General features: G+C 34.1%; 1 protein-coding gene across 1 annotated transcript in view; it reads left to right on the forward strand.

Annotated features, from left to right (window-relative positions):
- Positions 1-18,430, forward strand: part of PCDH15 (protocadherin-related 15) — a gene marked incomplete at its 5' end in the record, with an annotated part of 518,346 nt that overhangs the window by 482,070 nt on the left and 17,846 nt on the right. Inside the window, 4 exons of the mRNA XM_011971273.1 lie at positions 4,740-4,916; positions 13,321-13,539; positions 16,279-16,287; positions 17,502-17,657. Coding sequence (XP_011826663.1) covers positions 4,740-4,916; positions 13,321-13,539; positions 16,279-16,287; positions 17,502-17,657 — 561 coding nt within the window. The remainder of the gene's footprint in view (positions 1-4,739; positions 4,917-13,320; positions 13,540-16,278; positions 16,288-17,501; positions 17,658-18,430) is intronic.

The raw sequence follows: 18,430 nt of genomic DNA on the forward strand, positions 1-18,430 counted from the left end.
TGTCCCTACAAAGGACATTAACTCATCCTTTTTTATGGCTGCATAGTATTCCATGGTGTATATGTGCCACATTTTCTTAATCCAGTCTGTCACTGTGGACATTTGGGTTGATTCCAAGTCTTCGCTATTGTGAATAGTGCCACAATGAACATACATGTGCATGTCTGTTTATAGCAGCATGATTTATAATCCTTTGGGTATATACCCAGTAATGGGAAGACTGGGTCATATGATATTTCTAGTTCTAGATCCTTGAGGAATTGCCATACTGTTATGGCAATCCCATAACAGTTTACAATCCCACTGACAGTGTAAAAGTGTTCCTACTTCTCCACATCCTCTCCAGCACCTGTTGTTTCCTGACTTTTTAATGATTGCCATTCTAACTGGTGTGAGATGGTATCTCATTGTGGTTTTGGTTTGCATTTCTCTGATGGCTTTGGCCCATTTTTAAATTGGATTATTTGGTCTTTATCTGTTGAGTTCCTTATGTGTTCTGTTTATTAATCTCTTGTTGATTAGATAGTTTGCAAATATTTTCTCTTATTCTGTAGGTTGTCTCTTCACTTTGTCAATTGTTTCATTTTCTGTGTAAAAGCTTTTCTGCCTAATGTAATCCCATTTGCCTATTTTTGCTTTCATTGGAAAATTCATATTTCTTTGGAGTCTTACAAAATCTTTGCCCACACCAATGTCCCGAAGTCTTTTCCCAATATTTTCTACTAGTAGTTTTACAGTTTCATGTCTTATGTTTAAGCTTTTAATCCATTTTGAGTGGATTTTTGTACATCAAAAGATCGTGTTTTGTTCACTGATATATTCCACGTGTGTGGAAAGGCATCTGGCCCAGGATAGGCATTCAATAAACATCTTTTGAAGGAATGAATAAATGAAAATTTTCCTATTTAACACTTGCCTGAGTTTTGCTATAATTTTATGACACAGCCCTGAATCCAATTTAATTTTTTACATTTTTAAACTAGAAAATATAGATTTATATGAAGAATTTTACCACGAAGTTAGAGAGGAAATAGGGAGTTAAATATATTTTTTAAAATATAACTCTATTGTTCTTTTATTCCCATTATAAAGAAATTTAAGCAATATAATATATGAAGAAGAAAGTTATAAAAGGTAAACTCAAAATCATAACATCCAGCTCTAAGCCTTATTAACATTATATAAACATCACTGTAGACATCTTTCTTGATATGTGTGTGTATGATACAAATATTACGGGTTACATAAACATCATTGCAAATATCTTTTTCTTTGTGTGTGGGGGAGTATAGGTATATATGTAAGGAAATCTATGTACATGTAGGTAATGAATATAGATATAGAAAATATTTAGTATATAGATATAGACTATAAGTGAAAAGATGGATTTTTACAAAATGTGTTCTCATTTAAAAGGTATTAAATTTAGTTTTACATAAATTTATAAGAAAAAGATACAGAAGTAGTTAAGATTAGGCTGTATCTCTTTTTATCATAAGATAGACTTTATCCCAAAAGATCTTTAAAAGTTTAACAAAAAAGTGCTCAAGGTGAAGACATTATTTCATGTTTTAAATGACATAATTTGTTTTTAGATTTTTTTTCATTGTTCCCTGCTACCATGAAGATATTAGTACAGTTATATTTTATTTCACATCTAATTTTTTTATATATATGCACAACGTGCAGGTTTGTTACATATGTATACATGTGCCATGTTGGTGTGCTGCACCCATTAACTCATCATTTACATTAGGTATATCTCCTAATGCTATCCCTCCCCTGTCCCCCCCCCCACAACAGGCCCCAGTGTGTGATGTTCCCTATCCTGTGTCCAAGTGTTCTTATGTTCAATTCCCACCTATGAGGGAAAACATGCAGTGTTTGGTTTTCTGTCCTTGCTATAGTTTGCTCAGAATGATGGTTTCCAGCTTCATCCATGTCCCTGCAAAGGACGTGAACTCATTCTTTTTTATGGCTGCATAGTATTCCATGGTGTATATGTGCCACATTTTCTTTCTTCTTTTTTTTTTTTTTTATTATTATTATACTTTAAGTTCTAGGGTACATGTGCACAACATACAGGTTTGTTACATATGTATACTTGTGCCATGTTGCTGTGCTGCACCCATCAACTCGTCAGCACCCATCAACTCGTCATTTACATCAGGTATAACTCCCAATGCAATCCCTCCCCCCTCCCTCTCCACATCTAATTTTTTTAGTGACATGAGTCTGCAGTATTGCACTGAAAAATAGAAAAGAACCCAAGCACAATAGATCTGTTTCTTCACTGTAGGATGGCACAAAATTAATCTATGCATATATGAAGGATTTCCTTGGAAAATGTCAAATCAATGCCAAAATGCACTGGAGAAGGCATAAATTGTTAGACCAAAGTATTGGGACAGCCACCTATTGCATTGTATTTAACTATGTACTCCTGTTTGTGTTTTGATTTGTGAACTGATTATACTAGTGAAAAATATACTTTCCTATTAATTCCACAAATTAGTTAAAGGCCTTGAATGAATTTGAGACAAAGAAGAAGCTTATTAATGGAAATATTTAAGTCAAATTAATAAAAATAATATTCATTTTATTTTTATTACTGTGTGCTAGGAACTGTGTAAAAGCTTTATTTCATTGAATGCACATTCAACCCCATGTGGTACATTATTTCCTCGTTTTCTATTTAAGGAAACAGAGATGGCCAGATGTGATACTCACACCTGTAATCCCAGCACTTTGAAAGGCCGAGGTGGGCAGATCACTTGAGGTCAGGAATTTGAGACCAGCCTGACCAACATGGTGAAACACTGTCTCTACTAAAAAACACAAAAATTAGCCAGGTGTGGTGGTGCCTGCCTATAATCCAGGCGTGAAACATGAGGATCCCGTGAACCCAGGAGGTGGAGGCTGCAGTTAGGCGAGATTGCCCCATTGCACTCCAGCCTGGGTGACAGAATGAGATTCCATCTCAACAAACAAACAAACAAAAAAACCTGAGACTTTGAGAGCTTAAGATTACTTGTCTAAGGTTATGCAATTGATAAGCAAAGGAAATTAAAACTGAAGCCAAACCTCTATGCTCCTCAATATTATATCATTATTGTTTGTGCCTCCTACAAAATGTCAAGAGTATAATATGGTTTGACGCCGAGGCCCCTTATTTTTGTTAAATGGCATAAATCTCTCAGGAAAAAAAATCCGAAAAGCACAGTCCAAATGATGTTAGACTAGTCTATGTCTCTGAGTACATCCATTATCTTCAGGTTTCCAGTTTTGTTTTTTTTTTGAGATAGAATCTTGCTCTGTTGCCCAGGCTGGAGTCACTGCAACCTCTGCCTCCCAGCTTCAAGCGATTCTTCTGCCTCATCTCCCAAGTAACTGGAATTACAGGCATTCAACTATTAACTGGTATTTGCCAAGTGAATTTGTTCCTCCTCCTTTTTCCCACATCATCTTTTCTTTAGTCTACTTCAAGAATATCATCAGAAAAGAAATTGCAAAGCTGAGAGACCAGTGGGCGTGGTGTGGTGACAGGAATCTTCAATAAGACAGATTTCAACAGTGCTGGGTTACAAACATTTAAAAACAAGCAAACAAACCAACATTTCACTGTTATTGGTAGTGTCTCCTGGCATGCACTGGTAGAGCCATTTCCTCCAAAGTTTATAACCTCATCATTCTAGTAACAAGGACAAACCAAGCACATGAAAGACTCTTAAGGCAATATACTTTCAATAGAGCAAGAAATATGACAATTGTGGCATTAGAAGCAAAAGTTATTTTCTGATGTATAAAAGAATTTGAGAATATATTGCCCTTCTCCCCCAAAAAAACCTCCAAGTATAGACTCAAAAAAGAGCATAGAGTCTATAAATTTTAGAATGTTTATCATATATAGTAATTAAAATTAAGTTATTTAAATTTAAACATCTATAAATATTGAATTATATGTTCTTAATGTTTATATACTTGGATTAATAATATAAAGTTTTTAATAAGGAATGGGACATTTGTGAAATGGTAATAATTCATACTTTCAATTAAAATCCAGTAATGCGATGGGAAAATTATTTATTGGTTAACATTGTCTCTGCTTTTTAAATTGAATATCAGTAATTTATACAAGATAGTATATGTTGTTTTTATTCACCTAAATAGTGTCTGAGATTTGCATGCCATATTTTTATCTTAACGTGGTTATCCTTCCATTGCAAAATATCTCCACATTCTCCCATTGCTGTGATTCTGCAAGGATTTTTATACCTTTGGGAAAACAGGCATCCTAGTCCTGCGTCTTAGCATATAGCTTCGTGTCATGTGTCACAGACTCTAGTGGGAGATGTAATTTATGACACCAACCATGTGAAGTCAAGGGTTCTAAGACCCCATGTCTCCTATAAAGTATAGACAGCTTTATTTGTACAGCATATTTGGCATTTCCCATGAGCCATGTAAAAGCTCAAATGGTATCATAAATTCAAAAAGCCTAAAGTTAAATAGGACATGGTTGGTGACCTTTTCTACCTTATTCAGCTTCTAGCATCATTGGGAGCTAAATGCTGAAAAAATATAGAGAATGTTTTTCAAGGGTTTATGTTCAGTAAACATTAACAAAAACCAGGCTGTCATCATTTTTCATTTACTAAATGTCTTTTCAAGTTGAGAGTAATTTTTTTTCCCCAGAAAGCCCATTGGACTGTCATGTTTGTACTTTGCTTGATTTATAGGATCTTGGATCGCTATGTTCAGGAACAAATTCCTGGTGCCAAGGTTGTAGTGGAGTCCATTGGTGCTCGCCGACATGGAGATGCCTTTTCCCTAGAAGACTACACCAAATGTGACTTGACTGTCTATGCAATCGACCCCCAAACCAACAGAGCCATCGATAGAAATGAGCTTTTTAAGTAAGTGTTTTGTGTTATCTGTAACAGCTCTTTGGTTACAATAGCAACCATAGATGCTTCTGATTTGAGGCTATAAATACTTAACGTTTAAAACCCACCAAATAGTTGTTGAAAGTGAAGTGTAAGCAAGGAAACTGAAACAATACCTAGGGTTCTCATGCCTAAAAGTTTTCAGGTCTAGGTGTGGGCTACAGTGACTTCAGAGGGCCCATTTTCTTTATAGGCATCAGATGACCTGTTGTACTTATGAACAAGGAACAGTTCCTTGAAATCACCTGCTGCCAGCTCTGCACTCTTGCTCAAGGGCCCTGGCTATTTGTGAGGAAAGCACAGATTCTTAAAGGGGCAGTTTTTCTGTAATGATTTTCATCTGCTTGCATTTTAAGAAGAAATCCAGCTTTCTTACAGGTCTACTAAATCAGCAAAAACCAGTATCTGTTTTTTTCTTTAACTTAGAGGTGGAGAGCAGGTGGGATAATCATTCCCATTTAAGTTAATGCTGTATGTGAAATTTATCCTAGCATGAACTTAAATATTTGAGTTATAAATCCTAAAAATAAATAAAATGCACAATCTTAAACAAAATCCTGCTACTTACTTTCTTTGGATGTTATTCGAGCACACTTGAATACTTAAAAAAAAAAATCGTTAAAGGATTTTTCTTTACTCTAGTGACACCTAGTGTCCAACAGGGTCTTGGAATGAAATTCTATCTAAATGAAACATTTTTAGTTAAAAATATATATTGATATACAATCATAATAGCTTATATGTGCCTGTATATACAGTCATGCCAAACTCTATATGTGAAACATCATAATTTAGTTTTTCTTTGTCTATACTTTTTAAACAGCATATAAATATATCCATATACACATTTACAAATAGATCTGTATTATGTGTATGTAGATTTATTTATTTTGTAAATACCTATTTATTCAATTTTTATTAAAATTAATAAATTCTAAATTTAGTTTTATTTTAAATGTGTTCATCAACAAAATTTCATCACTTCTATTTTGGCAATAATAAACGATTTAATATCAGCCAATTTTTTTAAAAAAACAGTTATTTAATATGTTACTCATCAATTTTTTTTTTTTTTTTTTTTTTTTTTTTTTGAGACAGAGTCTCACTCTGTCGCCCAGTCTGGAGTGCAGTGGCACGATCTCAGCTCACTGCAAGCTCCGCCTCCCGGGTTCACGCCATTCTCCTGCCTCAGCCTCCCGACTAGCTGGGACTACAGGCACCCACCACCATGCCCAGCTAATTTTTTTGTATTTTTAGTAGAGACAGGGTTTCACCATGTTAGCCAGGATGATCTCGATCATCTGACCTCGTGATTCGCCCGCCTCGGCCTCCCAAAGTGCTGGGATTACAGGCGTGAGCCACTGCGCCCGGCCTCATCAATTCATTTTTAACGGATATATGGGCCATGTACAAAAGAGGACACTAATTGTGGAGGAAATATAGATGAATGAAGTAATAGCTCTCATTCTGATTTTATACTCACCACCAAAATGAAGCAACATTTAGATCTACCAAGCCAATTTTTTGTAAGTTTTATTAATTTAAAAAGTTGATTTAGGGATAAACTTTCAAAGTAATTCATATATTCTTTCCATTAATTGTCAGAAAATTAACACATTTCTTTTTTATGTGAATCTACCTGCATTCTCTGGTTTTTGCATACATTAGTTTTGTTTTTAAATTTCATGATTGATTGAGTTTAGCGTGTTTTTACCTGAATATAAAAATATGTATTATATTTGGGCTAACTTTAAAGAGTAAAATAATGGTGATTAGAATTCGAATTTAACTAGCAAGCCTCCTAGTGATTAAATATTTGGGGGAAAAAAGCCACTTGGGTTTCAACTGACACCATGAAATACAAGATCAACACCTTTAATTCTAAATAAGTTTTTCCAAACCCAAATTATATTATGGACAGTAAACATCTAAATTCAATAAAATAACTATCATAGCCAGCAGGCAAGGAAAAAACGGAGAATATATATAAATCATAAAATAAATTTTTATATTGAAGAAAAGATAGAATAGCTATGAAATATGAAAATTTTGCCTTAGCAGTCTTCACCTTGAAGTATTACAATAAGCTTAGAGTCACCGGTCTATTCGAAACTCTAGAATTGTTTCTTGAAAGATTTTATAATAAAATTGTATACACATACATATATGTGTGTGTGTGTGTGTATAGTGTGTGTGTTCCAAGGTTGATAATGACTAAGTATTAGTATCTATTCTGTAGTTGTGAGAGTTATTGGTTATTTAGTTTTTAACACTGAATAAATGTACTAGAACCTTAAGATGCCTGTTCAGGTCAATGGAAGTATTCTCTCAATTTCCTTTCATCTTAAAATCTAAACTTCTGAGGATATTGGAGTTCTCAGGTCAAAGGATTAGAAATCATAATAATAACAATTGGTCCTGGGAACTTACTTTGATTTGAAAAAAAGATTTTGCAATCAAAAATAACAAAGCTCATAAATGCATAGAGAGGACTGGAATGACTTTTAGTGACATGTTAATAACTTGTTTGGCAAGCTTATTGGTATTTTATTTTTTTATTTTTGGTTACCTAAATTGCTTAGATTTCTGCAATAATTATATATTACTCTTATCCTGCTTTTTTATCCTTGTAGTTCTCAACTCTTTGGAGCTGCATTTTTGGTTGGTTTTATTTTGAGTTTTTTGCTTTTTTATTTCTGGAATATTCTCAGACATTTTTTCTAATGTTTCTTATGCCCATTTCCCTTTATTCCTTTTCTGGGATTCCAATTATAATTTGCTTTTTCTCATAACTTTTTTTCTGTTCTGACTCTGCTCCGCTCCCCCACACATATACACACACAGTTTTTTCTTTGTATTTTAGTGTGAATAATATTTACTGCCCTATTTTTAAATTCACTGATTCATCTGTGTTAGCCTATTGATGAGCACACTGAAGAAATTCTTCATCTTGTTATCTTTTCAGAAAGATATTTCTAGAATTTCTATTAGGTTATTTCTTATTTCCACCACTCTACTGAGTTTCTCCATCGCATCAGGCATATTTGTGCTTTCTGCTATTCTGTAATGTATTGGAATCAAAGTTCCTGTCTGATAGTTCCAATATCTGGGTTATCTCTATCTGGCTCTGTTACTTCATTTCTTGAAAATGATTGTTTTATATTTTGTAGCCTTTTTGTGTCCTACTTGGTTGAATGCCAGACATGGTATGGAAGAACAGTAAGGAGTGAGGTAAATAGAGTTTACGCCTGTAAATGGACATTACAGGCATTTACTCTGTTGAGTAAAGCTATTCAGGAATTATTTGGATTTTACTGTTGCAATTGTTACTTCCACTGTGCCAAAAGCTTCCAATTCTTCTATTGGTGGAATGGTATCAATTCATTCTTAGAATAGAGACTGCATGCTGTAGGGTTTTCTCAGTCTTCTTACTCAGTCCTCAGCTCTCAGTGTTCTCTACATGCTTGTGCCACAGAAGAGGTTTCTGTCCACATTCTGATCTGTCCCAAAAGGTTAGACTGCTCCTCCTTGTTGCTGCGTTCCACTCTTATAAGGAAGAGGTGGAGCATGGAATAGGGCTTCCTCTGTTCTCCTTGTACAGCCTGCATGTGTAAGCCCTGGCGTGGGCTTTCTCAAGATTTTTTCCCCCTCTTTCTTATGGCATCATGGCAGCCATCCTCTGCTTCACATTTACCAGGATCTTGGGTGCAAGAGAATTTTCTGCCCCTTCTCAATCCACAGTAGACCTCTATTTTGTAGTGGTGCAGGATCTTAGGCCTAAGAGGACTTCCTGCTCCTCTCCCAGGGGTAGGGGATTTTTGCTTATACCTCTTTTCCAGAAGCAGTAGACCTTTGCCTGAGCACCAGGGATGGGCACACTTACTCCTCCTCCCTATAATACTTACGGTCCTTGTTTCATGTGACATAAAGGTCTGGGGAATTGCATAAGGATTTCTGTCTGTGCACCAGCCTTAGCTGATTTTTTTCCTATTCTTACACCATGAAGGAATATTCTCCTGTGTCCTGCCTTGTCCCCCAATCTATCTTACAGAAATCTATGCAAACAAGTTTTTGAATGAGTGGAGACTCCCCTTGTGTTTGTGGGTGTCTATAATTCTAACCTTATTTACTACAATTTTAGCTGTTTTGCTTTGTTTTGTAGAGACATGGTCTCACTTTATTGCCCAGGCGGTTGTCAAACTCCTGAGCTCAAGTAATCCTACCACCTCAGCCTCCCAATGTGTTGAGATTACAGGCATGAGCCACCGTGTCCAGCCTATGGCAGCCACTTTTAACCTGTTCTGCCAAAGGTGAAACAATGTATGGTCTCATCTCACCTTGAAATTATCCTAATTGTCACTCAGTAGAATTTGGGGGGTTTTTTGCTCACATTTTGAATTCAGCTCAAGGAAATTTATGATTTTAGTATTACCTGGCATTTTTTGTCATTTTGTTGTTGCTGTTAATAGCCATATTCTCTTGTGGTTTTCTGCATTCTACACAAAACAGAACATATTACTTTAAAATATAGTTTAATTAAAATTTAAAAATAAGCAAATACATTTTAGTTTGTGTATCTGTCTTATATCCAGCCTATTTAAAAACAGTATGTCCAAATAGTAAGAGAAAGATGGAGAAGGCAGAAAAAGACTCTAGACTCTATACACTGCCTTTAGAACCACAGTGTTTAAAAACACACTTAGACCTTAAACAGTATCTGATTACCAAACTCTGATAAAGCATCTTTCCATGTTCTAAGTAAAAAAAAAAAAAAAAAAAGTAAAAATTCAAAACACTGAAAATCCAAATCAATGGAATACTAATTATTAGAATCTAGTTAAACAGTTATGGAACTGTGAAAAGAAAATAGTTGATGATCTAACCACAATGTTCTTGATTAAGCAGAACAATCTTACGCAGTGCAATGAATGTGGGTAGATATGTTAACCATTGCCCACTCTGTAAGCCTAAATTGTGTACCTACAAAGCAAATAGGCAGTTGCCCCTCTACTGTATGGAGTACAATCTCCTGCTCCTCCTTTACTTATTTCTACATTCATATGTACATTGCAGTATCAAAATCAGCATCATCAAGGTAATCAGTCATGAAGGTGACATGCAGGGTGGACTATTGATTATATATTGTATGCTGAGTAACACAACATTAGCCCCATATCCATCAATGGAGGAAGAAATACATGTTTGCATGTGCTTGAGAAAATAATAAGACATGACATTGGTTTAGCAACTTATCTCATCTCAGGATAACATAGCAGTAATCAATTCATGTTGGCTACATCCTGGGAAGGGACCTGTATACCTTGCCCTTAGAATTACAAAAGGTTTGCATACAGTAACTGAATACACTGAGATAAAAATGACAGGAATAAAAACGCGTTTCTGTTGATGCTGGATTTGGACAGATCTATCTATTTTTTAAGATAAGTAAGCAGTGGAAAAATGGGATCAGCAATAAATGCTAAAAAACAAAATAAATATGGAAAATCAGGAAATAACCTAATGACCCAGAGGGAGAATATATAACTCTGGAAGTTTTCTCCTACAGAAACCATTGGAAAACAGTTTAACATATTTAGTAGAAAACAGAATGGTATGGATTGGTGAAATAGTGTGTGTGTTTTACACAGTCTGAATCTTTCTCCTGTTTCTGGTAAAAGAACTCCACCTTCTCTTGTGAGAATTGACTCTTTCCTACATGGTGGCAGTCTTTAATCAAGTGCCTTCCCCTCAGTCCAACTGGAGTATGGTAGTTGACCCTCTTCTGTGATTTTGCTTTCTTCAGTTTCAGTTACCTCTGGTATAACACAATAAGATATTGACAGAGACAGAGAGAAACCACATTTGTATAACTTTTATTACACTATAGGTCTATAATTGTTCTATTTTTGTTATTATTGCTGTTAATATCTTACTGTGCCGAATTTATAAATTAAATTTTATCTTCTAAAATCAACTGAACACCTGGATTCAACCTTTCCTGAAATGAGAAGACATGTGAAAATTAAATTGGCAACATGAAGTGTATCCGTTGAAAGCTTATGCGATATTAAGAAAAAGGAAAAAAGATATAAATAATCAAAGAGATCAAAATATATTTATAGGACAATTAAAATACAACCTGATAATGTTATTTCTGAGGTTAAAATTGTAGTATGTATAACAGAAGCAAAAAATCAAGAAAAGAATTAAAGAGTTTATTATATTACAGGCAAAAATCAATGAAAAGGTAGCCATGTTTCTTTGAATAGTATCTGAATATGTTTAAAAATCACGGAAACAGATATAAAAATATCTTACTCATAAAGGAACAAAAATTAAGTAAGCCCTGTATATGTCATTTGCATGATAAAATGACAAAAGGCAAGGGAACCAAATTCACTGTTTTATAAGGGATAATGTTATGATTCAAGAATTTTTACCCAGGCAAGTTGTTTTAAATACACAAAGTGGACGAAAGATAGTGTAGATCAGGTGTGGATTCAAAAGTGATCCATTCTTCTACTAAAAAAATTGCTTATGACATCACACTGATAAGTAAAACTAGGTATCTAAGTAATAGGGCTATTGTAGTGTAAAAGACTAACAAATCTTACTTTAGTGAGTTTGGATATGAAATCCAGGAATCCAACAGAATTTTGATCTGTCAACTGAACTCCACATTTTAGGGGTTATATTCTTTCCTTAAATTAATGATCCTCTTCTGGATCTGATTCTTCCTAGTTTTAATAATATAGTTCCTGTGAAGCAATTCTTGATCTACGCTTCATTTAGAATCTCTTCCTTTATCTGATTAATAATTCAAACAAAAAGTTTCACTATTCTATTTCTAGTAATCATAAAAATGGCTAAGTTTTTATTTTAACGTGTAACAGTGAGCTTGGAAAATTGCTATAAAAAGTACGTTTTTAATCTATAAAAGCGTATCTGTTTTAAAAAAAAAAAAAGCAAAAAAGCATTCTAATTGCCACATGTGTGATATGAATTAGTTTATGAGTTCCATATATGATGGAATTCATATGTGATACCAGGCACTTACATTTTTAAGCAATGAACAGTGTGTTAACGGGATTTAAAATCAGTGTGGTCACTCAGAATATTAAAATTAAAAGCTTCAAAAGGGCATAAAATAGACTGAAAAAGTGTATAAGCATGGCATTGATTATATTTTGATAGTGAAATTTAGGGCCATTTTAATTTTTTCTTTTGCTTTTTTTGTGTTTTCTGTATTTTTCAACATAAGCACTTTATATATGCAGCATAATCAAGTATATAAAATATTTAATACCACCCTTCCAAAAAAAAAAGATTAGACTTAAATATACCAAGATGTTAGCAGTGATTATAACTGTCTGTAGATCATGGGACTATGATTAATTATGTTTTTCTTGAACTATTTTTGTTTGCCAGTGTTCTATAATAAGACGTTTGACCTTTATGGTCTATTTAATTGTATTAAAAACACAATTGTTGCATCAATATGTAGAGCTTATAAGCGACTGTTCAGAAGTTCCCACGGAATTGTTTAAAAAAAAAAATAACCTGCTAATTATGACATTAAATACATAACAAATTTTTTCAATCTCATAAGATTAGGAACAATTATTCCTTGATTCTCTTCAACAATGCAAGATTGTTGGAATTGCATTATTTAGAGGAAGGAAGTACATTGACTACCACTTCCTGTCATTCTTACAACACCGATATACTACCTGCATCATTTATTTAGTCTTTTTTTCCTAGGCAGAAAGGCCTTTTAAATGTCTTCACCCTTTGACCATAAAACATTGTTTTGGTTTGAAACTTGAGAATGTTTACATTTAAGATGGCATTACGGCAAACAAATACAGAATTTGAGTTTGAAAACTTAGTTTGGTGCCTCAGATTTGTTTTTATAACTGTATAGCTTTTTGGCCTGCAATAAATCAGTATTGTAATGTTCAATCTTTACAGGCTTATTCTAAGGACCCAAATAATGAAATGCATAAATATAATGTTAAACTATGGTATATAATTTAGGATATTATACTTTATTCCATCTAAAATCTGGTTAAATTATTTTGACACAGTAACATTAAGCTTAATGATACTGATAATTAGATTTTTTAAGTCTATAAGCATATCAAGTAAGAGCTGTGTTTTTAAGTATTTTTGATATTTATATACAGATGTGTAATTACTCTTCTTTATTGCTCATGCTTTTTATATATGCTTTTCTTATTATTCATGAGACTTCTGACTCAGCTTGTGTTTCAATTAGAGAAAATTGTAAAAGATCTTACCAAAAGAGATTTTGTTTTTAAAATACTCTTTCTCTGCTAGCATCATTAATTTTACTATTTATTTAACAATAAAGATTTTTGGATGGCAAACTGCTTGATATCAATAAAGACTTTCAGCCGTATTATGGGGAAGGAGGACGCATTCTGGAGATCCGGACTCCAGAGGCAGTGACCAGCATTAAAAAGAGAGGAGAGAGTCTAGGATACACAGAAGGGGCCTTGTTGGCTCTGGCCTTCATCATCATCCTCTGCTGCATTCCTGCCATCTTGGTGGTTTTGGTCAGCTACAGACAGTAAGTATTCTAGGATGGTAAACATGGATAGTTCCTCAGAAGTCATTGCAGAAAACCATCTCTGGTAACATGGCTTTGCATTGTAAAATACTGATGCTGCAACTACTCTGAGATTGCTTTATCTGTCTTGTACCAAATGATTTTCTTCAAAAGGAAAACAGTCCAAACTCCCAGTACATTTTTCACTGATGGCCCAATATTCTTGTGAGTCTAACATGGTCTCTTTCAATAGAAATATCACCTTAGTTCCTGTGGCTTTGTTTATGCTCTTCTTTTGTTTAAGAGCCAACTCGGGAGAGAAGGTAACAGGTATCCTGGGATAAAAGCAATGGAATGTCACATGCAGATACCCACTCTGCCCAGCTCCAAAGGAAGGTCAATAAACTCGTGACATTGTCATGATAGCTTTTTATCCAAACTGTTAAATTTGCCTTTGTGCAAATGATCACAGTGTTGGCAAAAGCATTATAAAATCATAGCATATAAGATGTAATTTTCGATGTGGCCTCTTCCTTCCTGGGTGCTTTGCCAGAGTTTTTAGTGTAATATTTGACATCATGTTCTGGCTGTGCAGGCTCTTAATTTTTCTGGTTCCTGCAGTCAAGTGAATCCATTGACAATATCCATATTTTAAAATTGTATTTAACTTATCTACAGTAGTCAAGTAATTATCACTAAGTTAAACATCCATATTTGAAGTAGGTTAGTAATATATTCTTTGTCTGACACTAGGTCTGGGGAAGCTTTGTGATAGAGAGCCACACATTTTAAGTATATTTCTATTGACAATGACTTGAAAAAACTGGGGAGCTGATTAAGAAGAGAAGTAGCCCTGAGTGTGCCACAAAAAAAAAAAAAAAAAAAATAGCAGACAGGAATAATAAATCATGTAAATTACTTTATGTAATAAACAATAAGAAATAATGGTAGAACTGCTATTCATCATTTAAACTACCTACAGAGGAAATACTAAAATAGTCTTTATGTATTCTTTACTTTTTTTTTTTTTTTTCCTGTTCTGTCTCTGTTGCCTAGCTGGAGTGCAGTGGTGTGATCTCAGCTCACTGCAACCTCCGCCTCCCAGGTTCAAGCAATTCTCCTGTGTCAGCCTTCCAAGTTGCTGGGATTACAGGCATGCGCCACCATACCCGGCTACTTTTTGTATTTTTAGTAGAGATGGGGTTTCACCATGTTGGTCAGGCTGGTCTCCAACTCCTAACCTCGTGATCCGCCCACCTCGGCCTCCCAAAGTGCTGGGATTACAGGTGTGAGCCACTGCGCCCAGCCAATAGTCCTTATGTATTCTTAAACTGTCATCTTTGTTCTCAAATACTTAAAATTTTCTTGTGAATTGAGTAAGGTAAAGTAATTCCAATCTGAAATTCAAAAGTATGCTCTGCATGAACTTTGCTATGAATGGAAACTAAAAAGCAAATATGAAAACAAGTATCATGAATTTATTACCCAGAAGTGGGACCTTCCAATTCTAGCTTCGGTTTCTTAGTGAGGCCAAGAGTATAACTAGGGCTTGCCGCATGATTCCATCCCTTTAATATTTTGCAAGCAGGTCATGACTTTTCAAGTAATTCCAACCTGAAACTACAGAAATATTTCTTACCACAAAAGCAATGTGAAGTTGCAAATATAGAATTAGGGTTGATATACTGGAGCTTAATGTATCCTTAACCAATCAATTGATATGCTAAATCTAAAGCTAATGAACAAAATTAATACTGAACAAATTATTTTAAATTTTTAAGCCATCAGCCCATTATTAATTATCATGTTAAATCCATTCCGTCTTACCAGTTATCCTTTTACACTTAACTGTTTTCCAAAGGAGCTTTATTATATCCTGCTAGCAATAAAATCAGTGAGAAAAATTCTTATATTTGGCACACTATGCAGTGATCAAAACTGAAGCACTCTGGATGGTATACATGGTCATCTGAAATGTAACAAAAACTTAAGATGTTTAATATTTAAATAATTTATAGATGCATTATTTAATTATCCTTTAGTTTGATAATCAGCTCAATACCATATGAATTTATTTACATTACTGCTTTTTATAGATTAACATAATTAAACAAAATGAGTTTTTCTCTGCCTACATAGCAAAGTAAAAATCTAATACTTAAAGCCTAACAATTGTGCCTTGATATTTGCTTGCAAATAAGGTAAGAATGAACAGCTATTCTTTTATATAATGATATGCCTTTGAACTTTTCTATGAATGGAAACTAAAAAGCAAATATGTAAAAACTGTCATAAATTTATTACCCAAGAGTAGGACCTTCCAATTCTAGCTTCAGCTTCAAAGTGAAGCCAAGAGTATAACCGGGGCTTGCTACCTGACTCCATTCCTGTAGTATTCTTCAAGCAGGGTAGACCAAGAAGCCAATTATAAAAATCAGGTCATCTTTAATATTCCATTTTTCTACTAGAGTTGAAATTCTCATATTTACATTTCAATCCAGTTTTCTTATTCCATGTAGTTCATTTCTTTATTTTTCTGTAATGGATATTTTAATGGCTTTAATAACTCTAATGATAATAATACTATTTTCACCTTTCGAATTGATATGCTTAGTTTTCTTAGTCTGTCATTAACTCTGTCATTATGAATTTAACCTATAAATTTTTCATTATTTAGAACAAATCAGATGTTAAAATGTTATTAATGCAATCTTTCTAATGCAGCTTTCTATTTTTCTTACTCATTGCTTTCCCAAACAGGTTTAAAGTGTAAGTATAATTAACATTTTACACATCGTTTTCATGTAATAGGAAAAGAGAAACCCGAGATTTTATCAATCAAGTCAGCCTGCTCGGAACCACATATTATTCCTTTGTTTTGCATTTATAATAGTTTATTTTTTGGTTTGATATATATATAGAATAGAGCTGATTTTAGACAATTGGATATAACTTGCGTAAATGTGAAAAAGGTAGTTTGCCTATAGCTTCCATCCTGTAACATCTTGGTTTTGAGGAAAAAATTAATCGGTGTCCAGGAAATCCAAAAACAGCAGTGTAGCTGTAACATGAGACTCACAGGCATTCCTAGGAATCTTTATTTATTTTATTTTATTTTATTTTATTTTATTTTATTTTATTTTATTTTATATTTTATCTCACATCTTATCTTATCTTATCTTATATCTTATCATGTCGACGGTGTTTTTGCTCTTGTTGCCCAGTCTGGAGTGCAATGGTGCGATCTCGGGTGACTGCAACCTCTGCCTCCCGGGTTGAAGCGATTCTCCTGCCTCAGCCTCCCGAGTAGCTGGGATTACAAGCACGTGCCACCACACCCAGCTAATTTTGTATTTTTAGTAGAGATGGGATTTCTCCATGTTAGTCAGGCTGGTCTCAAACTCCTGACCTTAAGTGATCCATCCGCCTCGGCCTCCCAAAGTGCTGGGATTACAGGCATGAGCCACGGTGCCCGGCCTGGGCACTACTAGGAATCTTAAAGGATATACAAGCTAACCAAATTTCCCTTGTACATGTGTGTACAGCCTCTGTGAAATAACGTCAAAAATGTTTCAAATCATTTCAAATAAAATAATTTAGACAAATAATAAATAAAAATTATCTATCTTTAATATGCCTCATCTTATGAAACAGATTCATTAGACAACTACCAATTATCCATCCCATTTTAATAAACATTTTGCTTTCTCTTTTTAATATTATCATTTAATTTAATTTGTAAATATGTCTGCTGAATTCTACCCCTTATTCAAGAGATAACTATTTTCAAGAACAAAGCAGGGATTATATGCAAATGATACCCTGTGGGGATGTAATTATATCAGTGTATAAATGGAATTGTTTGTGTAAAAGAATTTTAGTGGGTTCCTCTGATAACTGGACCCCATTATTAAAAGGTAGCTTATTGATAAGCATTATGATTTCTAAACTGAGTTTTACAAGCCATCTTTATTTTACCCAAGACGTCAAGCTGAGTGCACAAAGACTGCACGAATTCAGGCCGCGTTACCCGCGGCTAAACCAGCAGCGCCGGCCCCTGCACCAGTGGCAGCGCCCCCGCCGCCGCCGCCGCCTCCACCAGGTGCGCATCTCTATGAAGAACTTGGAGACAGCTCAATGTAAGTAGACCGTTCAGGAACTCTGAGAAGTAGTTGGGTTTTACTGAATGTTGTGTGGTGAGTATTTAATTTCAGTCTGATGTGGAAATGCCTACATGGACTATTTTATTCTGGTATTTTAAAGAGAAAATTTGTTAAGACGAGAATCTAAGAAAAGTTAGTTTGAAAAATAATAGCCAAAACCAAACAAGAAATTAAAGAAAGCTAAGAGAAAAGTAGAATTCAACTTCAGGAGACAATTGCAGATTTATAGCTTGAGTATAATATTTAATATCTCAATCCTCAGGGTCATGCATTTTTACATATCTATAGTACGTATGTATATATATGTATAAATATATAAATTCTGAAAATATATTTTTGCATAGGAGATGAGAGAAATAAAGCACAATCATAAAATAGTAATCCCAATTAGGTATCCAAACCGATCCCTATTTGGTAATCAAAACCAAATTCTATGGTTTAAAATCATAGTATTTTCTAAGAAACTACTTTTAGGACGTTACATGATATAGAAATTAAAATCTCATGAAAATAAAGAATTTCTGTATTAAATTCCGAACTACTTAGAAAATACTTTTTTCACTATATTACTGTCAGACTGCTGTGATTACTGAACATTTCTCCTGCACGATTTGAAATTTGTAGTCAATTTAAAAATCATACATTTTTGAAAGACACTGGTAACTGTTAAAAGACCTTACAGCTGCTTGTATAATGATGCTACCCTCATAATTGGATTCCTTATGGTGATGTTCAGTTTGTCAGTATTT

This window comes from Mandrillus leucophaeus, unplaced genomic scaffold, assembly GCF_000951045.1.
Source record: "Mandrillus leucophaeus isolate KB7577 unplaced genomic scaffold, Mleu.le_1.0 Scaffold999, whole genome shotgun sequence".
Classification (NCBI taxonomy): Eukaryota; Metazoa; Chordata; class Mammalia; order Primates; family Cercopithecidae; genus Mandrillus; species Mandrillus leucophaeus.